The 21,444-nt window shown below is 51.8% G+C and overlaps 1 protein-coding gene across 1 annotated transcript in view; it reads right to left on the bottom strand.

Moving 5' to 3' along the window:
* Positions 1-6,217, bottom strand: part of POLN (DNA polymerase nu) — a 95,520-nt gene extending 89,303 nt beyond the window's left edge. Inside the window, 5 exon segments of the mRNA XM_039911985.1 lie at positions 174-428; positions 580-893; positions 2,301-2,472; positions 4,873-5,056; positions 5,668-6,217. Of these exon segments, the coding sequence (XP_039767919.1) occupies positions 174-428; positions 580-893; positions 2,301-2,472; positions 4,873-5,056; positions 5,668-6,103 (1,361 nt within the window). The 5' untranslated portion in view covers positions 6,104-6,217.
* Between the last annotated feature and the right edge of the window lie 15,227 nt (positions 6,218-21,444).

Raw genomic sequence — 21,444 nt, 5'->3', positions numbered from 1 at the left:
TGTAAAAATGGAGATTAAGACTGCGAGTCCCATGTGGGACAACCTATTCGGTATCTACCCCAGAGCTTAGAATAATATGCCAAGCACACGGTAAGTGCGTCACAAGTACTATTATTATTATTATCACGAACACAAATGATTTCTCTATTCCGTGTACAAAATAATCATCTCACGTGTCCGGAGATGGTGGACAGAACCTTAAATCTCGCATTCCAGATTTTAAAAATCTCGCCTGTAATTTGGTACAAAGATCCATCGTCAGTCTGGAAAGAGGCTTCAGGTTTGCACATAAATCCTGTTCCTGGTAAGAGAAGTTGGAATTTTCGTATGAAATAATCAGATATGTGAGAAAATCGCACCGACCTGAGCCTACTAAGTTATTACTGGATTGGAGGAAGATTTGAAAACCAACCTGTCTATCCCGCCAACGTCAGAAATGGTCGGGTCTTGGAAATGCCCGCTTGTCAGGGGAGAAACCAAATGTACCCCAAATCAGTTTCATTTAATCTTTGAACTTTCTACCTCCAAGTTGGAGAAAGGGGAGCCATGGCTTTACAGGTGTAGACACCTTTGCACGACTATTTCTGGATTGGGAACATTTCTAAAATCCTCACCACTGCACCGGGTGAAGAATCCGCATTTTCCCCCTCTTTTCCCACAGAGGTGGATTTTTCAAAAGATTTTGCCACCAGATCTTCAGAACAGGGCACGGTGTCCTCGGGATCTAGGAGCCAGGCGGCGATTCTGGGACCGAACACAGTACAGCTGGCAACTGGAAAAACAATCAAATGAATGAAATGAAGGCTCCTTAAGTGCCCAGAATATACGAAGAAGGAACTGAAAGACGCTACCAGGAGGGGGTGACATTTCAGTGACGACGACCGCGGTGTTGGTTAAGCGCTTACCATGCGCCGGGCACCGTACTAAGCGCTGAGGTGGATACGAGCAAATCGGGTCCGACAGAGTCCCCGGGCCACACTGGGCTCACGGTCTTAATCCCCATTTTATAGATGAGGTAGATGAGGCTCGGAGAAGTGAGGCGACTTGCCCAGGGTCGGATTCCGGACGAGCGGTGGAGCCGGGATCGGAACTCAGGTCCTCCGACGGACAAGCCGGTGCTCTATCCGCTAGACCACACTGCTTCTCTACAGAAATCAAGATCTGCACCGCACGACAACTTATATCCTGCGACTGCTGGATCCTCCCAAGCACTCTGAACTCAACAGGTGCTCAACCGAAGCCCCCGACTGATCGATCGATCGACTGATCGATCGACTGGATGTCCGTTCGTGGCTAGAGCCCGGACCCGGGAGTCAGAGGTTCACGGGTGAATCCCAGCTCCATCATTCGTCTGCTGTGCGACCTTGGGCAAGTCGATTCGCCTCTCCGTGCCTCAGTTACCTCATCTGTAAAAGGGGCATTGAGACCGTGAGTCCCACGTAGGGCGGGAACTGGGTCCAACCTGATTAGCTTCTACCCACCCCAGTGCTTTGTACAGCGCCTGGGACACAGTAAGCGTTTGACGTATACCATAATTATTAATGACGATAATAATGATGCTAATAACGATGTTGGTATTCGTTAAGCGTTTACTATGTGCAGAGCTCTGTTCTAAGCGCCGGGGGAGATAGAGCGTCATCAGGTTGTCCCCCGTGAGGCTCACGGTCTTAATCGCGGCTCGGTGGAAAGAGCCCGGGCTTCGGAGTCAGAGGTCACGGGTTCGACTCCCGGCCCTGCCACTCGTCAGCTGTGCGACCGTGGGCGAGTCGCTTGACTTCTCTGTGCCTCGGTTACCTCCTCTGTAAAATAGGGATTAACCGTGAGCCTCACGTGGGACGACCCGACGACCCCGCATCTCCCCCGGCGCTTAGAACGGTGCTCTGCACATAGTAAACGTTTAACAAATACCAACATTATTATTGAGCAAGAGCTGTGTCCCAAGTGCTTGGGAGAGTAAAGTAGAACAATAAATGACACATTCCCTGCCCGTAAGGAGCTTTCAATCCAGAGGGGGAGACGGACATCAATATAAATAAATGACAGATGATACGTACACAGGTGCCGTGGGGCCGGGAGGGGGGATGAATAAAGGGAGCGAGTCAGGATGACGCAGAAGGGAGCGGGAGAAGAGGAACGGAGGGCTTAGTCCGGGAAGGCCTCTTGGAGGAGGTGGGCCTTCAACGGGGCTTCGAAGAGGGGACGGGGGGTGGGGGCCCGGCCATCCCCACCCTCCTCAGATCGAGCTCTACAGAGTCCACCGGGCGTTCCGCCTGCTGAAGTTAAAACACCAAGCCATTTCACGCGCCCTTTAACCAAAACCGCAGCTCAGCTCGTTTCCAGGTGATCTCGCTGCCAGAGCTCTGCAGGATGGTTCTCAGAAAATCCTTCGCATTAAAGCAGATGATGGGACCTGTACGCTTCAGTGTTTCAAACGGCACTTTCCTTCGTGATAAAAAGGCATTAATTGAGCAAATCGTTTACTACACTGTTAACCTGGGGAGCGAACGATCCCAACTACTTTACTGCTGCCCCAGATGTCAATATTTGATAATGGTGATCATTAATAACGACCGTGGCATTTGTTAAGCACTTACCGGGTGTCGAGCACTGTTCCGAGAAGCAGCGTGGCTCGGTGGAAAGAGCCCGGGCTTGGGAGTCGGGGGTCATGGGTTCGAATCCCGGCTCCGCCGCTTGCCAGCCGGGTGACTTCGGGCAAGTCACTTCACTTCTCCGTGCCTCAGTTACCTCACCTGTAAAATGGGAATTGAGACTGTGACCCCCACGTGGGACAGCCTGATTACCCTGTATCTACCCCAGCGCTCAGAACAGTGCTTGGCACATAATAAATGCTTAACAAATACCATCATTATTATTCTAAGCCCTGGGGAAGACAATCAGGTCAGCAACAGCTTGATGGTACTTAGTTATCTGAATCACAAGAAGTAGAATTAAGTGTCTGTCTCCTCTGTCAGGACTGTCAGAGATACACAAACGTATCAATCGATCAGTGGTATATATTGAGCACTTACTATGTGCAGGACACCGTGCAGGTACTTTCGAGAGTTCAGGGCGATAGAGTTGGTCGATAATGATAACGTTGGCATTTGTTAAGCGCTTACTATGTGCAGAGCACCGTTCTAAGCGCCGGGGGAGATACGGGGTCATCGGGCCGTCCCACGTGAGGCTCCCAGTTACTTCCCATTTTACAGATGAGGTCACTGAAGCACAGAGAAGTGAAGTGACCTGCTCACAGTCACGCAGCTGACAAGTGGCCGAGCCGGGATTCGAACCCATGACCTCCGACTCCCAAGCCCGGGCTCTTTCCACTGAGCCACGCTGCTTCTCTAATGTGACCTCCCCCCTCTTGGAGTTTGCATTCTAGAGGATGAGACGGAAATTAGGCCCAGCAGAGGGGAGGGCGCATAGGGTGGGGAAAAGAGGGGTTGGTCAGGGAACGTCTCTTGGAGGAGATATGATTTTAATACAGCTTTGAAACTGGTCTGGCATACACGAAGGGGGAGGTTTCCAGGCCAGTAGGCGGACGTGGGCAAGTGCCCGGCAGCAAGAAAGATGAGATCGCGGTGCGGCGAATAGGTTGGAGTTAGAATATACGGGATTTGGAACGGACCTGAGCACGAGCTTTGAATAATAATCGTAATAATAATGTTGGTATTTGCTAAGCCCTTACTATGCGCAGAGCGCTGTTCTGTGCCGTGGTAGATACAAGGTAATCAGGTTGTCCCATGTGAGGCTCTCGGTCTTCATCCCCATTTTACAGATGAGGTCACCGAGGGCCAGAGAAGTGAAGTGACTCGCCCGCAGTCACACAGCTGACAAGCGGCGGAGCCGGCATTCGAACCCGTGACCTCTGACTCCCGAGCCCGGGCTCCTTCCACTGAGCCAGGCTGCTTCTCTGAATGAGAGGCACGATGCCAAGGTCAGAGACTCGCGAAACAGGGAGGATGGAGGTGTCGTCTACACTGATGGGAAAATCAGAGGGAGGACAAGGGGTGGGAAGACCAAGAGTTCCGTTTTGGACGTGTTAAATTTGAGGTGTGGGTGGGACATCCAAGAAGAGATTTCCAGAAGGTGATTACACGTCTTCCCTCTCCTCGGGACCTCCGGGGGCTGCCCATCCACCTCCGCGTCAACAGCAGCTCCTCACTGTTGGCTTTGAGGCGCTCGGTCAGTTCTAGGCATCATTCATCCGTTCATTCCATAGTATTCATTGGGCGCTTACTATGTGCAGAGCATCCTACGTTACCTTGCCGACTGACTACAACCCAACACGCACACTTTGCTCCTCTAACGTCCACTTCCCCGCTGTACCTCGATCTCGCCCCGTGTCGCCACCGAACCCTTGCCCGCTCCTCTCTCTGGCCTGGAACTCCCTCTCCCTTCAGAACTAACAGAGCTCCCCACTTCCCACGTTCAAAGCCTTCCTAAAATCACACCTTCTCCCAAAGGCCTTCCCCGACTCAGCCCACATTTTCCTTATCCGCCCTCCCTTCCGAGTTGCCTACGCCATGGATCCGTACGGGCCCTTTAATCGTTTCATACGCGCCACGCCCTGTACACATCTTTATATTCCGCCATCTCCCCCCTCTGTAATCTATTTTTAACACCCGTCTCCCCCTTTAGACCGTAAGCTTCTTGTGGCAAGGATCACGTCTACTAATTCTATTATACCGTATCCTTCCAGTCGCTTGGTACACAGTGAGCACTCGGTAGATACCTTTGATCTGTTGATTCCGATCGAAATTTCAAAGAGCTGGGGATCTTGGACGGCTTAAGGGGTTAAAACGCGACGTGGCCTCGAAGCAGTGTTTCGAGAGATCCCCAAAGATTTAACTTTAGCTTTTGCCCTTTCACCTGGAGAAGTGATCTTTCGCCTCGCCCTCCTGGCCCCGCTCCAGGGAGGGTCCCGTTCCCAGGAAAACACGCCTGTCGCTTCTGCCAAGTTCATCCTCGGCGGCCGCGTTAGCGGTCGAAGGTCGAGGCCGCCGGTCCGACTCTTTATTAACACCGAGATTCCTCTTGCCGGAGAAGCCGACTGCTGGGTTTCAGAAAAAGGGCCCATCGGCACGTGAACCTGCCCCCTTTACTCAGCCCTCCCTCGGCCCCTCAGCACTTGTGGGCCAATGCGTGATTTTTCATTTATATTCATGTCTGCCTCCCCCTCTGGACTGAAAGCTCCCGGTGGGGCAGGGAACGAGTCTTCCGAATTTGCCGTATTGTACTCTCCCAAGCGCTTAGTTCAGTGCAGGCAGTCAAACCCCTTACCTCTTCCTACCTCACCTCGCTACTGTCCTGCTACGACCCTATATTGGTTCAGGGAAGAGAGCCAGGCTCTGGGGATCGGGAGAACTTGGGTCTTAGTCCCGGTTTCTGCTCAAAGGAAACGGTTGCCTAGTGGATAGAGCACGGGCCTGGGAGACAGAAGGACCTGAGTTCTAATCCTTGCTCTGCTCTGTGACCTTGGGCTATCGTTTCACTTCTCTGGGCCTCCGTGACCTCCTCTGTAAAATGGAGGTCGAGATTGTGAGCCCCACGTGGAACGGGGACTGTGTCCAAATTGATCTTGTATCTACCCCAACGTTTGGAAAAGTGCTTGGCACAGAGTAAGGGCTAAACACATACCATAAACACAAAAACGAGACAACACACTAACTTTGTCGGGTTTTAGCTGTGAAGAACCATCCTGATACACCAGAGTCACCATCAGAGCAGCTGCCTGTCTGATATTTTCCAGCCACTGCCTCCGGTCTTCACGTCTCAGGCGCTTGACGTCAAAAGCCTGGTTTTCGAAGACTCTTGCTTTTCCGAGACGATGGCCGAATTTTGATTCGATCCCACTTTCTCCTCCCCTCATTGGAAAACACCTCAACGCCTCCAACTCCTCCTCCTGCTGCAGGGACCTAGATGCCACCTGTTTCCTTTTCAGACGTCTGGCTTCCCTCTCTTCATTTTCATTATGTTCCCGCCGGGAGAGACGTTTCTTCCTGCAGCCTCTTTCCCGGGCCTCCGAGTTTCTGTGATTTGAACGAGGACTCTTCCCGCTGGAAAAATTCAGTGAGCTTGTGATCTTTCGCTCCTTTCTCATCAACGCTTCATCTGCGAGTCCGAGAGAGGTTGCCTGAAGGGAGAGGTCGTTGGAGACTCTTGGGAGCTGATCTGTGACTGCTGAGGAACGGGTAATCTGTCGGAAGAATAGAAAAATGTTTCCCCCCCCCGAAACATTTCAAGTAAAAATCACCATCAGAATTCATTTTTTACAAGTTTATCCGTGTTCATTAGGAGGGCGATTCTTAAAAAGGCCACTCTGTGTTTTCAAAATCTGGCCGTCCAAGATTTCGCAGCCCTGGAGAGTTGCTACTTTCCGTGTCGGGCTCCGCGTGAGGAGGGGGTTGATTTGCGGAACCCCGGAAAACACTACAGGACCTGGGCCCGGGGCCAGTTTTGTTCTCCCGGGAGCCTCTGAGGGCATTTTTTTTGACCTCATTCCTGTTGAGCTCCAAAAAGCAAGCCCTGTCCCTATGTACTCCACCTGCTCCCTGCCTCCCAATCGTTCAATCGATCGTATTTACTGAACGCTTACTCTGGCCATTAAGCACTTGGGAGTGTACAATATCCATTCATTCAATAGTATTTATTGAGCGTTTACTATGTGCAGAGCACTGGACTGAGCGCTTGGAGCGTACAGTTCGGCAACAGATAGAGACAATCCCTGCCCACTGATGGGTTCACAGTCTAAGTGGGGGAGAGAGCAGAGCAAAACAGAACAAAACAACATCATACAGATACACAGAATCAAGGAGATATGCACATCATTAACAAAATAGGGTAATAAATAATATATACAAATATGCACCGTGCTGAGGGGAGGGGAAGGGGAAGAGCGGAGGAGGGAGGGGGGGGACGGGGAGGGGAGGAGGAGCAGAGGGAAAGGAGGCTCGGTCGGGGAAGGCCTCCTGAAGGAGGCGAGCTCTCAGGAGGGCTTTGAAGAGGTGAAGAGAATTACAATAAACAGACACATTACCTGCCCACAACGGGTTTCTAGTCTAGAGGGGGAGGCAGACATTAATATGATCAATAAATTAATAATTAAGATGAGGAAAGGTGGAGGCTTAGTCAGGGAAGGCCTCTTGGAGGAGATGGGCCTTCAATGAGGCTTAGAAGGTGGGGAGAATAATCGGCTGTGGGATTTGAGGAGGGAGGGCGTTCCGGGACAGAGGCAGGATGGGGGCCAGGGGTCATTCATTCATTCAATAGTATTTATTGAGCGCTTACTACGTGCGGAGCACTGGACTAAGCGCTTGGAACGGACAAATCGGTAACAGGTAGAGACGGTCCCCGCCCTTTGACGGTCGGGGACGACACAGGTGAGACCGAGGCACAGTGTGAAGGTTAGCATTAGAGGAACGAGGCGCGCAGGTCGGGTTGTAGTAGGAGAGTGGGGAGGTGAGGTAGGAGGGGGCGAGGGGATTGACTGCTTTGAAACCAATGGTGAGGAGTTTTTGTTTGACGTGGAGGTGGGTGGGCAAACACTGGAGGTTCCTGAGGAGGGGGCAAACGTGTCCTGATCACTTCTATAGAAAAATCATCTGAGTGAAGAGCGAAGAGCAGAGTGAAGTAGGGAAGGGAGTGGGGAGAGACAGGAGGCGGGGCGGCCAGCAAGGAGGCTGATGCGGTAATCGAGGCGGGAGAGGATGAGTGATCGCATGAGATCGGATTGACGTGATAGCAGTTGAATGGTGAGGAAAGGATGGAGTCTAGGGAGGTTCTGAAGTTGGAACCGACAGGGTTTAGTGAGCGACCGAATGAGCGGGTTGAACGAAAGAGTCAAGTATAACGTCAAAGTCACAGGCTCGTGAAACAGGAAGAATTCATTCATTCATTCAATAGTATCTATTGAGCGTTTACCATGTGCACAGCAGTATACTGAGCGCTTGCAGTGGACAATTCGGCACCCCAAAGAGACCATCCCTGCCCAATGACGGGCTCACAGTCTAATCGGGGCAGACGGACAAAAAACAAGACGACACAATCGCGATAAATGGAATCAAGGGGATGGACACCTCATTAACAAAATAAATAGAGTCATAAATCAGATATACAAATGAGCAGAGTGCCGAAGGGAGGGGAAGGGAGAGGGGGAGGAGCAGGGGGAAAGGGGGGAATGGGGGCTTAGCTGAGGGGAGGCGAAGGGGGAGCGGAGAGAGAGCAGAGGGAGCAGAGGGAAAAGGGGAAGCTCGGTGTGGGAAGGCCTCCCGGAGGAGGTGAGCTCTCGGTAGGGCTCTGAAGGGGGAAGAGAGCGAGTTGGGCGGAGGCGAGGAGGGAGGGCCTTCCGGGACCGCGGGAGGACGCGGGCCGGGGGTCGACGGCGGGACGGGCGAGGACGGGGGACGGCCAGGAGGCGAGCGGTGGCAGAGAAGCGGAGCGTGCGGGGTGGCCGGTGGAAAGAGAGAAGGGAGGAGAGGTAGGAGGGGGCCGGGGGCTTGGAAGCCAAGAGTGAAGAGTTTTCGTTTCATGCGGAGTCTGACAGGCAACCACTGGAGGTTTTTGAGGAGGGGATTAAGAGTGCGAGCCCCAGGTGGGACCGGGATGCGTCCAACCTGTTAATCTTGTATTCACCCATTCATTCGATCATATTTATTGAGCGCTTACTGCGTGCAGAGCACTGTCCTCAGAGCTTGGAAAGTACAGTTCAGCAACGAACAATGATAATAATGATGGTATTTGTTAAGCGCTTACTATGTGCCGAGCACTGTTCTAAGCGCTGGGGGAGAGACAAGGTCATTAGGTTGTCCCACGTGGGGCTCACAATCTCAATCCCCAATTTAAAGATGAGGTCGCTGAGGCACGGAGAAGTTAAATGACTTGCCCACGGTCACACAGCTGACGAGTGGCGGAGCCGGGATTCGAACCCACGACATCTGACTCTCAAGCCCGGGCTCTTGCCGCTGAGCCACGCCGCTTCTCTGGAAGAGAGACAAATCTACCCAACGATGGACTCGCATTCTAGAAGAGGGGAGACAGACCTCAGAACAAGTAGACAGGCCTCAACAGCATCAGTATAAAGAAATAGAATTATAGACATATACGCGTCATTAATAAAATAAATAGCATTATAGATATGCACATATATAAACAAGTGCCGTGGGGAGGGGAAGGGGGTAGAGCAGAGGGAGGGATTTGGGGCGAGAGGGAGGGAAGGGGGAGCAGAGGAAAAAGGGGGGCTCAGCCCGGGGTCTACCTCAGCACTAAGAACGGTGCTTGGCACACAGTAAGCGCTTAACAAATGCCATCATAATTACTATTATTATTATTACTGTGCTCTGCCCAGGGGCCCGGGGTGAGACAACGGAGCTGGAGAGAAAGAGAAAAAAATATAGCTCATCCCTGGAATCTTTCCTGTAAGAAAGAGACCGTTATTAACCATAACAGTAATGATAATAATAACGATGGCATTTGTTAAGCGCTTACTATGTGCCAAGCGCTGTTCTGAGCACTGGGAGGATATAAGGTGATCAGGTTGTCCCGTGTGGGGCTCACGGTCTTAATGCCCATTTTACAGTTGAGGTAACTGAGGCACGGAGAAGTGAAGTGACTCGCCCGAAGTCACACAGCTGACGAGCGGCGGAGCGGGGATTTGAACCCACGACCTCTGACTCGCCGGCCCGGGCTCTTTCCACTGAGCCAATGTTGGGCAACGTGGCTCAGTGGAAAGAGCCCGGGCTTCGGAGTCAGAGGTCATGGGTTCGACTCCCGGCTCTGCCGCTCGTCAGCTGTGTGACCGTGGGCGAGTCGCTTCACTTCTCTGTGCCTCGGTTCCCTCCTCTGTAAAATAGGGATTAACCGTGAGCCTCACGTGGGACGACCCGACGACCCTGCATCTCCCCCGGCGCTTAGAACGGTGCTCTGCACCTAGTAAGCGCTTAATAAATACCGACATTATTATTATTGTTATTGTCTCTACCTGTTGCCGAATCGCTCCGCACACAGTAGGCGCTCAAGAAATACAATTGAACGAATGAAAAGGAGAAACGGGGTTGCATAGTGGATAGGACAGGTCTGGGAGTCGGAAGGACTGGGGTTCTAACCCCGGCTCTGCCCCGTGTCTGCTGTGTGACCTTGGGCGAGTCGCTTCACTTCTCTGTACCTCAGCTCCCTCACCTGTAAAATGGGGATGAAGATCGTGAGCCCCACGTGGGACCCGGATTGTGTGGAAGATGATTTGCTGATATCTACCCCAGCGCTTAGTACGGTGCCTGGCACAAAAAGAGTAAAACAATTGGTTTTCTTTTGGCTCCCGTACAAGGTGTAAACGATTACCTTGAGGAGGCACGATGGACATCGTGGCTCAGTGGAAAGAGCCCGGGCTTGGGAGTCAGAGGTCATGAGTTCGAATTCCGCCTCTGCCCCTTGTCAGCTGTGTGACCGTGGGCAAGTCACTTCACTTCTCTGGGCCTCAGTTACCTCATCTGGAAAATGGGGATTAACTGTGAGCCTCACGGGGGACGACCTGATGACCCTGTCTCCACCCCAGCGCTTAGAACGGTGCTCGGCACATAGTAAGCGCTTAACAGATACCAACATTATTAACACTTGTTCTGTTAATACAAGAACACTGAGAGGTTCGATCCTCTGGGCTCCGGCCCAACGCCGTCTCCTCTGGATTCCCCCGGGCCTCCGGGGCCTTTGGGGATCAGGCCCCCCCGAGCGTCTGACACCGTCATTCCCGGTCCCTGTTCGATCGTATTTATTGAGCGCTTGGAATGGACAATTCGGCATCAGATAGAGACCGTCCCTGCCCAATGACGGGCTTCAGACCTGCCTGACGCTTCGAAAGGGAGGTGGGCAGAGGCCTTACTGTTCATCACAAACCCCACAGGGTCACTGGAGTTCCTCATCTATATCAATTCCTTCCTAAAATAACCACGAGCGATGCTTTTAAGCGTCTCCCAAGCGATCGACGATGCTTCTAACGGCCCAGACAGCAGCTCTTGGTCGCAGTGCTATCTGGCCGGAGAAAGGAGTTCAGGCGATAGTATTTATTGAGCGCTTACTAGGTGCAGAGCACTGGACTAAAGCGCTTGGAATGGACAGTTGGGCAACAGAAAGAGACAATCCCTGCCCAACGACGGGCTCACGGTCTAAAAGGGGGAGACAGACAGCAAAGTAAAAGAGAACAAAAAGACATTCATGCAGTAGCATTTATTGAGCGCTTACTAGGTGCAGAGCACTGGACTAAGCGCTTGGAATGGGCGATTGGGCAACAGAAAGAGACCATCCCTGCCCAGTGACGGGCTCACGGTCTAAACGGGGGAGACAGACAGCAAAGCAAAAGGGAAGAGAACAAAAACATTCATGCAGTAGTATTTATTGAGCGCAGGCTCTGTGCAGAGCACTGCCCTAAGCGCTCGGACTGGACAATTGGGCCAGAGAGAGGGACCATCCCCGCCCGACGCCGGGCTCGGCCACGTGTCAGCTGTGTGACTTTGGGCGAGTCACTGCACTTCTCTGGGCCTCAGTGACCTCATCTGTAAAATGGGGATGAAGACTGTGAGCCCCACGTGGGACGACCCGATTCCCCTGTGTCTACCCCAGCGCTTAGAACGGTGCTCGGCACATAGTGAGCGCTTAACGGACACCAACATTATTATTATTATTATTATTATTATTAAAATGGGGGGAAAGAAGTGAGGAAAAGAAGTGGTGAGGCAGACCCAGGCCAAAGCAGTGTGGACCGATGGAAAAATCTCGTTGCCGGGAGTCGGAGGACCAGGGTTCGAATCCCAGCTCCGCCCCGTGTCCTCTGCGTGACCTGGGGAGAGTGACCTTCCCTGACTAAGGCCTCACGTCAGATCTCTGCCCTCCCTTCTGCATCGCCTATATAAATTTGGGTCTGTTCCCTTCAGCATTTTGCTCTTCGCCCCAGCTCCACAGAAACTTTGCCCACATCCAGCCATAAATTCCTTTTATGTCCGTCTTCCCCTCCAGTCTGTGAGCTCTCGGTAGGCAGGGATAGCGTCTACTTGTTCTTTTACCAAGCGTTTAGCAAAAGGCTATGCACACCGAAAGTGCTCGATCGATCATCGGTGGTGTTTATTTACAGCTTTCCACGTGCAAAGTCCTATCCTGAACACTTGGGAGAGTATAATACATATATTCCCTGCTCGTAACGAGCTTACAGTCTAGAGGGGGAGATAGACATTATTAGTAATAATAAGAAGAATGGCATTTAAGTGCTTACTATGTGCCGAGCACTGTTCTAAGCGCTGGGGTAGATACAAGCAGCGTGGCTCAGTGGAAAGAGCCCGGGCTTGGGAGTCAGAGGTCATGAATTCGAATCCCGGCTCTGCCACTTGTCAGCTGTGTGACTGTGGGCGAGTCACTTCGCTTCTCTGTGCCTCAGTTACCTCATCTGTAAAAAGGGGAATAAGACTGGGAGCCTCACGTGGGACAACCTGATTCCCCTGTATCCCCCCCAGCGCTTAGAACAGTGCTCGGCACATAGTAAGCGCTTAACAAATACCAACATTATTATTATTATTAAAAAGGGGAATAAGACTGGGAGCCTCACGTGGGACAACCTGATGACCCTGTATCTCCCCCAGCGCTTAGAACAGTGCTCGGCACATAGAAAGCGCTTAACAAATACCAACATTATTATTATCATTATTATTATTACTACAAGGTAATCAGGTTGTCCCACGGTGGAGTAGATACAAGGAAATCAGGGGGTCCCACGTGGGGCTCACAGTCTCGTTCCCCATTTTCCAGATGAGGTAACTGAGGCACATAGAAATGCAGCGACTTGACCAAGGTCACACAGCAGACAAGTGGCAGAGTGGGAATTAGAACCCACGACCCATGCTCTGTCAACTAGGCCATGCTGCTTCTTCTTATTACTATTTTTATCATTACTATTATCATTATTATGTATTCATTCTCATTCTACAGTTGAGGAAACTGAGGAACAGAGAACAAAAGTGTCTCGTCCAAGGTCACAGGGAAATGGTGAAGCTAGGATTAGAACCCAAGGAACATTGAATCCCAGCCCTGCGCTCTTTCCACTAGCCTACAGAGCTTCCCCAAATGTTCCCGTTACCAGAAACGTACATATTGAGACATCAAATTAGCAGTGGAATTAGTGAACATCCAATCTTTGCCTCCAAACGTCGTAGCAGAAAAAAGAATGTGCCTCGCAAATTAACCGAAGCTCAGAAAACCTCATCTTAAGGAGCATTTCATCTCCGACGTTAAAGTGGATTCGTCGTGAGATGCTTTTTTTAATTCTCCGCAATACCCTTCAAATTTCTCTTCATCGTTGAAGAATGAATCTCTAAACATAGTTCTGTTTGATGCTATTCACTTGTCCCCAAGGGGTTCAGGTCAGCAGGGATGCCTATGGGGGTAAGGTTCTGCTCTTTCCCGGAGGCCCGACTGGAAACCGCAGGTGCCAAAAGAGGAGGCAAAGGCTGCCATCCGTCGAAAAGTCAGACCCATGACGAATGCCATGGAACCAAATTCAGGTAACGATTTTAAGTTTGCAGGGGAACGGGACAGGCGGGGTCAGGGAACCGCAGGAATCCTATATATTAGCCGTTTTTTTGTGGTATCTGTTGGGTGTCTATTATGCGTCAGGCCCTGCACTAAGTGCAGCGGTAGATAATAATAGTAATAATGATAACGGTGGTATTTGTTAAGCGCTTACTAGGTGCGGAGCACTGTTCTAAGCGCTGGGGTAGATACAGGGTCATCAGGTTGTCCCACCTGAGGGTCACAGTTAATCCCCATTTTCCAGATGAGGTAACTGACGCACAGAGAAGTGAAGTGACTTGCCCACAGTCACACGGCTGACAAGTGGCAGAGCCGGGATTTGAACCCACGACCTCTGACTCCCAAGCCCGGGCTCTTTCCCCTGAACCACGCTGCTTGGAGGTAATCAGGTCAGATGTGGTCCGTGTCCCACATGAGGCTCAGTCTTGGTCCACATTTTATCCATGAAGTAACCGAAGCACAGAAAATAATCATAATAATAATTGCGGTACTTGTTAAGCGCTTATTATGAACTATGTACTGTTCTAAAGCGCTGGGGTGGAGAAGCAGCGTGGCTCAGTGGATAGAGCCCGGGCCCGGGCGTCAGAGGATGTGAGTTCTAATCCCGGCTCCGCCGCGTGTCTGCTGCGTGACCTTGGGCAAGCCACACAACCTCTCTGTGCCTCAGTACCTCATCTGCAAAATGGGGATTAAGACTGTGAGCCTCTACTGGGACAACCTGACCACCTTGGATCCCCCCCCCCCCCAGAGCTTAGAACAGTGCTTGGCACATAGTAAGCGCTTAACAAATACCATAATTATTAATATTATACAAGCAGATCAGGTTGGATGCAGCCCCTGTCCCACAGAGAGCTCACAGTTTCAATCCCCATTTTACAGATGATGGAACTGAGGAAAAGAGAAGTAAAGTGGCTGCCCAAGGTCCCATGGCAGACAAGTGGCAGAGTCGGGTTTAGAACCCACGACCTTCTGATCTCCAGGCCCATGCTCTATCCATGCTGCTTCTTTAAGAAAAGTGACTTGCCCAAGGTCACAAGTGAAGTGGGGATTAGAACCCAGGTCCTTCTATGTAAATATTTAAATTTCAACCCTCAATGCCACCGCTCTAACAGTAAATCTTTGCGCTCAAGGCAGGATTCAATTTTGTCTTCTAACCGGCTGAAATTCACATTTTTCAACTGGAATATCAGGAATCTTGGCCTCCCCTCCTACCCGAGTCGAACACCTACAAGGAAGATGGTCCAAGAGCCATTCCAAGTTCATCAAATCTCCAGACTGGAGTCACCCAACAAGTCACCTCTGCTCTCTTTTTCCTCTTGAGATCTGTCAGCGCTTCGGGCACGAAGCAGCACGGGCTGCTATTTGTTCAGTGCTTACTACGTGCTGGACACTTAATGATAATAATAATGGTATCTGTTAAGTGCTTACTATGTAGCAAGCGCTGTTCTGAGATCTGCGGTAGATAAAAGGTCATCAGGTTGTCCCACGTGGGGCTCCCAGTCTTAATCCCCGTGTTACAGATGAGGTAACTGAGGCACAGAGAAGTGAAGTGGCTGGCCCGAGGTCACGCAGCAGACAAGTGGCGGAGTCGGGATTAGAAACCTCGTCCTCTGACTCCCAAACCCAGGCTCTATCCACAAGGCCCCACTGTTTCTCTGCCATTAACTGATGTCACTTCACTGCTCGGTGCCTCAGTTACCCCGTCTGTAAAATGGGGATTAAGACCGTGAGCCCTGTGAGGGACCTCCTTCTTGCCAAATCCAACGTCTCCGACTCTATCCTGATCCTCCTCGACCTCTCAGCCGCCTCTGACGCCGTCGACCGCCCCCTCCTCCTCCACACCTCATCTCGCCTCGGCTTCCCGGACCGCGTCCTCTCCCGGTTCCCCTCTCGTCTCTCCGGCCGGTCACTCTCGGTCATTCTCCTTCGCGGGCTCCTCCTCCCCCTCCCGTCCTCTAACTGTCGGGGTTCCTCGAGGGTCGGTTCTCGGCCCTCTTCTGTCCTCCCTCTTCACTCGTTCGCTCCCAGGGCTTCAACTCTCATCTCTACGCAGATGACCCCCAAATCTCCATCTCCTCCCTTGTCCTCTCCCCCTCCCTCCGGGCTCGTATCTCCTCCCGCCTCCGGGACGTCTCCACCCGGAGGTCCTCCCGCCACCTAAACCTCAACCTGGCCAAGACGGAGCTCCTCATCTTCCCTCCCAAACCCCGTCCTCTCCCTGACTTCCCCGTCACCGGGGACGGCGCCGCCGTCCTTCCCGTCTCACAGGCCGGGCGACCTCGGCGTCATCCTCGACTCCGCTGTCTCCTTCGCTGCACACATCCACTCCGTCACCAGCTGGCTTCACCTTCACCACGTGGCCAAGATCCGCCCTTTCCTCTCCATCCAAACCGCAACCACGTTAGTACGATCGCTCATCCTCTCCCGACTGGCTGACTGCATCAACCTCCTCTCCGATCTCCCTTCCTCCTGTGTCTCCTCGCTTCGGTCTCTACTTCATTCCGCTGCCCGGATTATCTTTCCACAGAAAGGCTCTGGGCCTGTCAGTGCCCTCCTCAAAAACCTCCGGGGGTTGCCTATCAACCTTCGCGAGAAACAAAAACTCACTTGGCTTCCAAGCCGTCCATCCCCTCGCCCCCTCCGACCTCCCCTCCCTTCTCTCTTTCTCCATCGCGGCCCGCCCGCCCCGCTCCTCCGCCGCCCGCCTCCTCGCCGTCCCCCGTCCTCGCCCGGCCCGCCGTCGACCCCCGGCCCGCGTCCCCCCGCCGTCCCGGAAGGCCCTCCCTCCTCGCCTCCGCCGGACTCCCTCTCTTCCCCTCTTCCAAGCCCTACCGAGAGCTCACCTCCTCCGGGAGGCCTTCCCACGCTGAGCCCCTCCTTTCCCTCTGCTCCCCCTCCCCTTCCCTCCAACCTTCTGCTCTTTCCCCTTCCCCTTTCCCCTCAGCCCTGTGCTCCTTTGTATATATTATTACCCTATTGATTTTGTTAATGAGGTCTATATCCCCTGGAGAAGCAGCGTGGCTCAGTGGAAAGAGCACGGGCTTTGGAGTCAGAGGTCATGGGTTCTTATCCCGGCTCCGCCACCTGTCAGCTGGGTGACTGTGGGCCAGTCACTTCACTTCTCCGTGCCTCAGTTCCCTCATCTGTAAAATGGGGATTAAGACGGTGAGCCCCACGTGGGACAACCTGATTCCCCTGTGTCTACCCCAGCGCTTAGACCGGTGCTCTGCACATAGTAAGCGCTTAACAAATACCAACATCATTATTATTTATCTCGATGATGTTGTCTGGTTTTTGTTTTGTTCTGTTTGGCTTTGCTGTCTGTCTCCCCCCGATTAAACCGTGAGCCCGTCGTTGGGCAGGGATGGTCTCTATCTGTTACCAAATTGTACATTCCAAGTACTTAGTACAGTGCTCTGCACATAGTAAGCGCTCAATAAATACATGAATGAATGACATACACCCCGCACCCCCCCCCCCAAACTCCAGTAGTGTTTAAGCGCTAAATACAGTCCCCTGTCTGCCTGCCCCGCTGACTGATTGACAGACAGAGGAGACGCTCAGTACAGCCAACCCAGCAGGGTTGCCCTCCCGAACCCTTAAAATGGCCCCTCGCGCTGACTTCTGGGACGTGAAGTCCCCGCGGTGGGGCCGCCTCAGACGTGCAGCCAATCAGGGCCGTTGGCGGAGCGGGGCGTTCTGGGAGTTGTAGTCCTCCGGCCGGGCTCCGTAGGGTCCCTCTGGGAGGCGCAACCAATCAGGGCGGCTTGGAGGAGCGGGGCGTTCTGGGAGTTGTAGTCCTCCGGACGAGCTCGGCAGTTTTCCCTCTGAGGCGTGCAGCCAATCAGGGCGGTTGGCGGAGCGGGGCGTTCTGGGAGTTGTAGTCCTCGGGACGGGCTCCCAACTACATCAGGCCGAGGTCGGCCCAGGCGGAGCTTATCATCAATCGAGCAATCGTATTCATTCATTCATTCATGCATTCATGCATTCATTCATTCATTCATTCCCTCCCTTTTATTGAGCGGTTACTATGTGCAAAGCACTGTACTAAACGCTTGGAATGGACAATTGGGCAACAGAGAGAGACCATCCCCGCCCAACAACGGGCTCCCATCTAAAAGGGGGAGACAGCAAAGCAAAGCAAGTGGTCTTATTTGGCTCAGTGGAAAGGGCCCGGGTTTGGGAGTCGGCAGTCACGGGTTCGAATCCCGGCTCTGCCACTTGTCAGCCGTGTGACTGTGGGCAAGTCACTTCACTTCTCTGGGCCTCAGTGACCTCATCTGGAAAATGGGGATGAAGACTGGGAGCCTCATGTGGGACAACCTGATTTCCCAGTGTCTACCCCAGCGCTTAGAACAGTGCTCTGCACATAGTAAGCACTTAACAAATGCCAACATTATTATTATTAAGCGCCTACTGTGTGCAGAGCACTATACTAAGCAGCACTGTACTTAGAGAAGCAGCGTGGCTCAGTGGAAGGAGCCCGGGCTTGGGAGTCAGGGTCATGGGTTCGAATCTCGGCTCGGCCACTTGTCAGCTGGGTCACTGTGGGCAAGTCACTTAACTTCTCTGGGCCTCAGTTCCCTCATCTGTAAAATGGGGATTAACTGTGAGCCTCACGTGGGACGGCCTGATGACCCGATATCTACCCCAGCGCTTAGAACAGTGCTCTGCAAATAGTAAGCGCTTAACAAATACCAACATTATTATTACTAAGCGCTCGGGAAAGTACACTACAGCAATAAAAGGGGACAGTTCCTGCCCACAGTGAGTTCACAGTCTAGTGGTGGGGAGACAGACGTCAATAATAATAATAATAATAACGATGATGGCATTTCTTAAGCACTTGCTATGTGCCAAGCACTGTTCTAAGCACTGGGATAATAACGGTGGTATTTGTTAAATGCTTACTAATAATAATAATGTTGGTATTTGTTAAGCGCTTACTATGTGCCGAGCACTGTTCTAAGCGCTGGGGTAGACATAGGGGAATCAGGTTGTCCCACGTGGGGCTCACAGTCTTAATCCCCATTTTACAGATGAGGGAACTGAGGCACAGAGAAGTTAAGTGACTTGCCCACAGTCACACAGCCGACAAGTGGCAGAGCTGGGATTCGAACTCATGAGCCCTGACTCCAAAGCCCGTGCTCTTTCCACTGAGCCACGCTGCTTCTTACTACATGCCAAGCACTGTTCTAAGCGCTGGGGGAATTACAACATTATCAGGTTGTCCCACGTGGGGCTCACAGTCTTCATCCCCATTTTACAGATGAGGTAACTGAGGCCCAGAGCAGTGAAGTGACTTACCCAAAGGCACAGAGCTGACAAGTGGCGGAGGCGGGATTAGAACCCATGACTTCTGACTCCCAAGCCCGGGCTCTTTCCACTAAACTACTGAATGAACAGTCATCGACATAAATAAATAAAATGACAAATATATTCATAAGTGCTGTGGGGGGGGCGGGGGGGGGTGGGGAGAGCAGAGGGAGCAAGTGCTGTGGGGCAGGGAGTGGGAGATGAGGAAAAGGGGAAGCTCAGTGTGGGAAGGCTTCTTGGAGGAGGTGAGCTCTCGGTAGGGCTTTGAAGAGGGGAAGTGTGTTAGTTTGGCGGAGGTGAGGAGGGAGGGCGTTCCGGGACAGAGGGAGGACGTGGGCCGGGGGTCGACGGTGGGACGGGCGAGATCGAGGCCCAGGGAGGAGGTGAGAGATGGCAGAGGAGCGGAGCGTGCGGGCTGCGATGGACAAGGAGAGAAGGGAGGGGAGGGAGGAGGGGGCAAGGGGATGGGCAGCTTTGAAGCCAATGGTGAGGAATTTTTGTTGAGCACTTATTTATTTATTTGTTTATTTAGCGCTTACTGTTTGCAGAGCACTGTACTAAGCGCTTGGGAGAGAATAATCCGACAATATAACAGACACTTTCCCCGCCCACAGTGAGCTCACAAGTTTACGGGGGGAGAGACGGTAATGTAAATCAATACATTATGGCTAGGCTCATAAGTGCTGGGTTGAGGGCATAAAGGGAGCAAATCAGGGCGACGCAGAAGGGAGTGGGAGAAATAATAATAAAAACCATAATTCTTCTCTTTGTTAAGTGCTTACTGTGTGCCAGGCACTGTACTGAGCGCTAGGGTGGATACAGGCTAATTGGGTTGGACACGGTCCCTGTCCCACATGGGACTCAGCGTCTTGATCCCCATTATATAGAGGAGAAAACTGAGGCCCAGAGAAGCGACGTGACTCTCCCAAGGCCACACAGCAGACAAGTGGTAGAGCCGGGATTAGAACCCAGAACCTTCTGACTCCCAGGCCCGTGCTGGACTGCGGCCAGTGTGCCTCTTCACTTGTTCAACCACTTAGGTTCATATCTTTATAGTCAGTTGTTCGTCTTCCCTGTAACTTTTTAAAATGGTATCTGTTAATCAATCAATCAATGGTTCTTTCTGAGCACCTACTTTGTGCCCTGCACTGTACTAAGCACTGGGGTAAATACAAGCTAGTCAGCTTGTACCCAGTCTCTGTCCCATGTAGGGCTCACAGTCTTAATCTCCATTTCTCAGATGAGGTAACTGAGGCATAGAGAACTTAGGTGACTTTCCCAAAGTCACACAACTGACAAGTGGCAGAGCTGAGATGCCGAGATTATTATTATTAGTAGTAGTAGTATTATTAATAATTTCATTTATTCAGCACTTACTTTGTGCAAAACACTGTACTGTGCTTCTGGGAGAGTTCACTGTAACAACGGACACATTCCTGCCCACCACAAACTAAGAGTCTAGGAGACAGATATTAATGTAAATCAATAAATAGTCATTTGTTATTAATAATAATAATAATGATGTTGGTATTTGTTAAGCGCTCACTATGGGCAAAGCATTGGATCCATCCCAGAGAATCATAATAATGATAATGATGGCATTTGTTAAGCCCTTACTAAGGGCAAAGCACTGTTCTGAGCACTGGGGGAGATATAAGGTAATCAGATTCTCCCACATGGGGCTCACAGTCTCAGTCCCCATTTTACAGATGAGGGAACTGAGGCATAGAGAAGCAAAGTGACTTGCCCAAGGTCACACAACTGACAAGTGGCAGAACCGGGATTAGACCCCGTGACCTCTGACTCCCAAGCCCGGACTCTTTCCACCGAGCCACGCTGCTTCTGACTGTGAGCCCATTATTGGGCAGGGATTGTTTCTATCCGTTGCCCTGTTGTACATTTCAAGCGCTAGTACAGTGCTCTGCACATAGTAAGCGCTCAATAAATACTACTGAAATAAATAAATAAATAAATAAATGAAAAATTGCAGGTATATACAGGTGTATATATACAGTAACCACATCCTTCGGAGTCCCAGGCCCTTGCTCTATCCACCAAGCCACGCTACTTCTCAAATGCTAAAATTGATTTGAGCATGTGTCTTTCCCTCTCGACCGTAAGCTCCTCGAGGCCTTACTTCGGTAGCTCCATTACGCCCTCCTAAGCACTCGGTACGGCGCTCTTTTCTCGGTGGGCGCGCGGCAGATAACACACCGACGGGCCGAGGCCGGTTCTCAGCCAACGGAGCGTTTCCAAGAGGCAGGATGAGATGTCTGAGATCTCCGGTTGCGAGTAACAGCTTGTATTTTCCCAGCGAAGCACTTTGTTTCCCAATATTTATAGTCTTCGGTATTCAGGGCCTCAAAATAGCTTTTGCGTTCATTTTGTGAAAGCTGTGCTTCGGTTAAAATAATCCAATTCCGGTGGATGGGGCCGGGTTCGGCGGGAGGGTTTAACTCGCGTTGGGAAGAGAGAAGATTTCTGGGCCCCATCTTCTGGAGCTACCGAGGCATGGCAGCTGACACAGAGTCGCTCACTACGGGCCTGCATTTTCGGAAGCCT

Source organism: Ornithorhynchus anatinus, chromosome 4, assembly GCF_004115215.2.
Source record: "Ornithorhynchus anatinus isolate Pmale09 chromosome 4, mOrnAna1.pri.v4, whole genome shotgun sequence".
NCBI classification, from domain to species: Eukaryota; Metazoa; Chordata; class Mammalia; order Monotremata; family Ornithorhynchidae; genus Ornithorhynchus; species Ornithorhynchus anatinus.
This window is presented reverse-complemented; position numbering and strand designations above follow the sequence as displayed.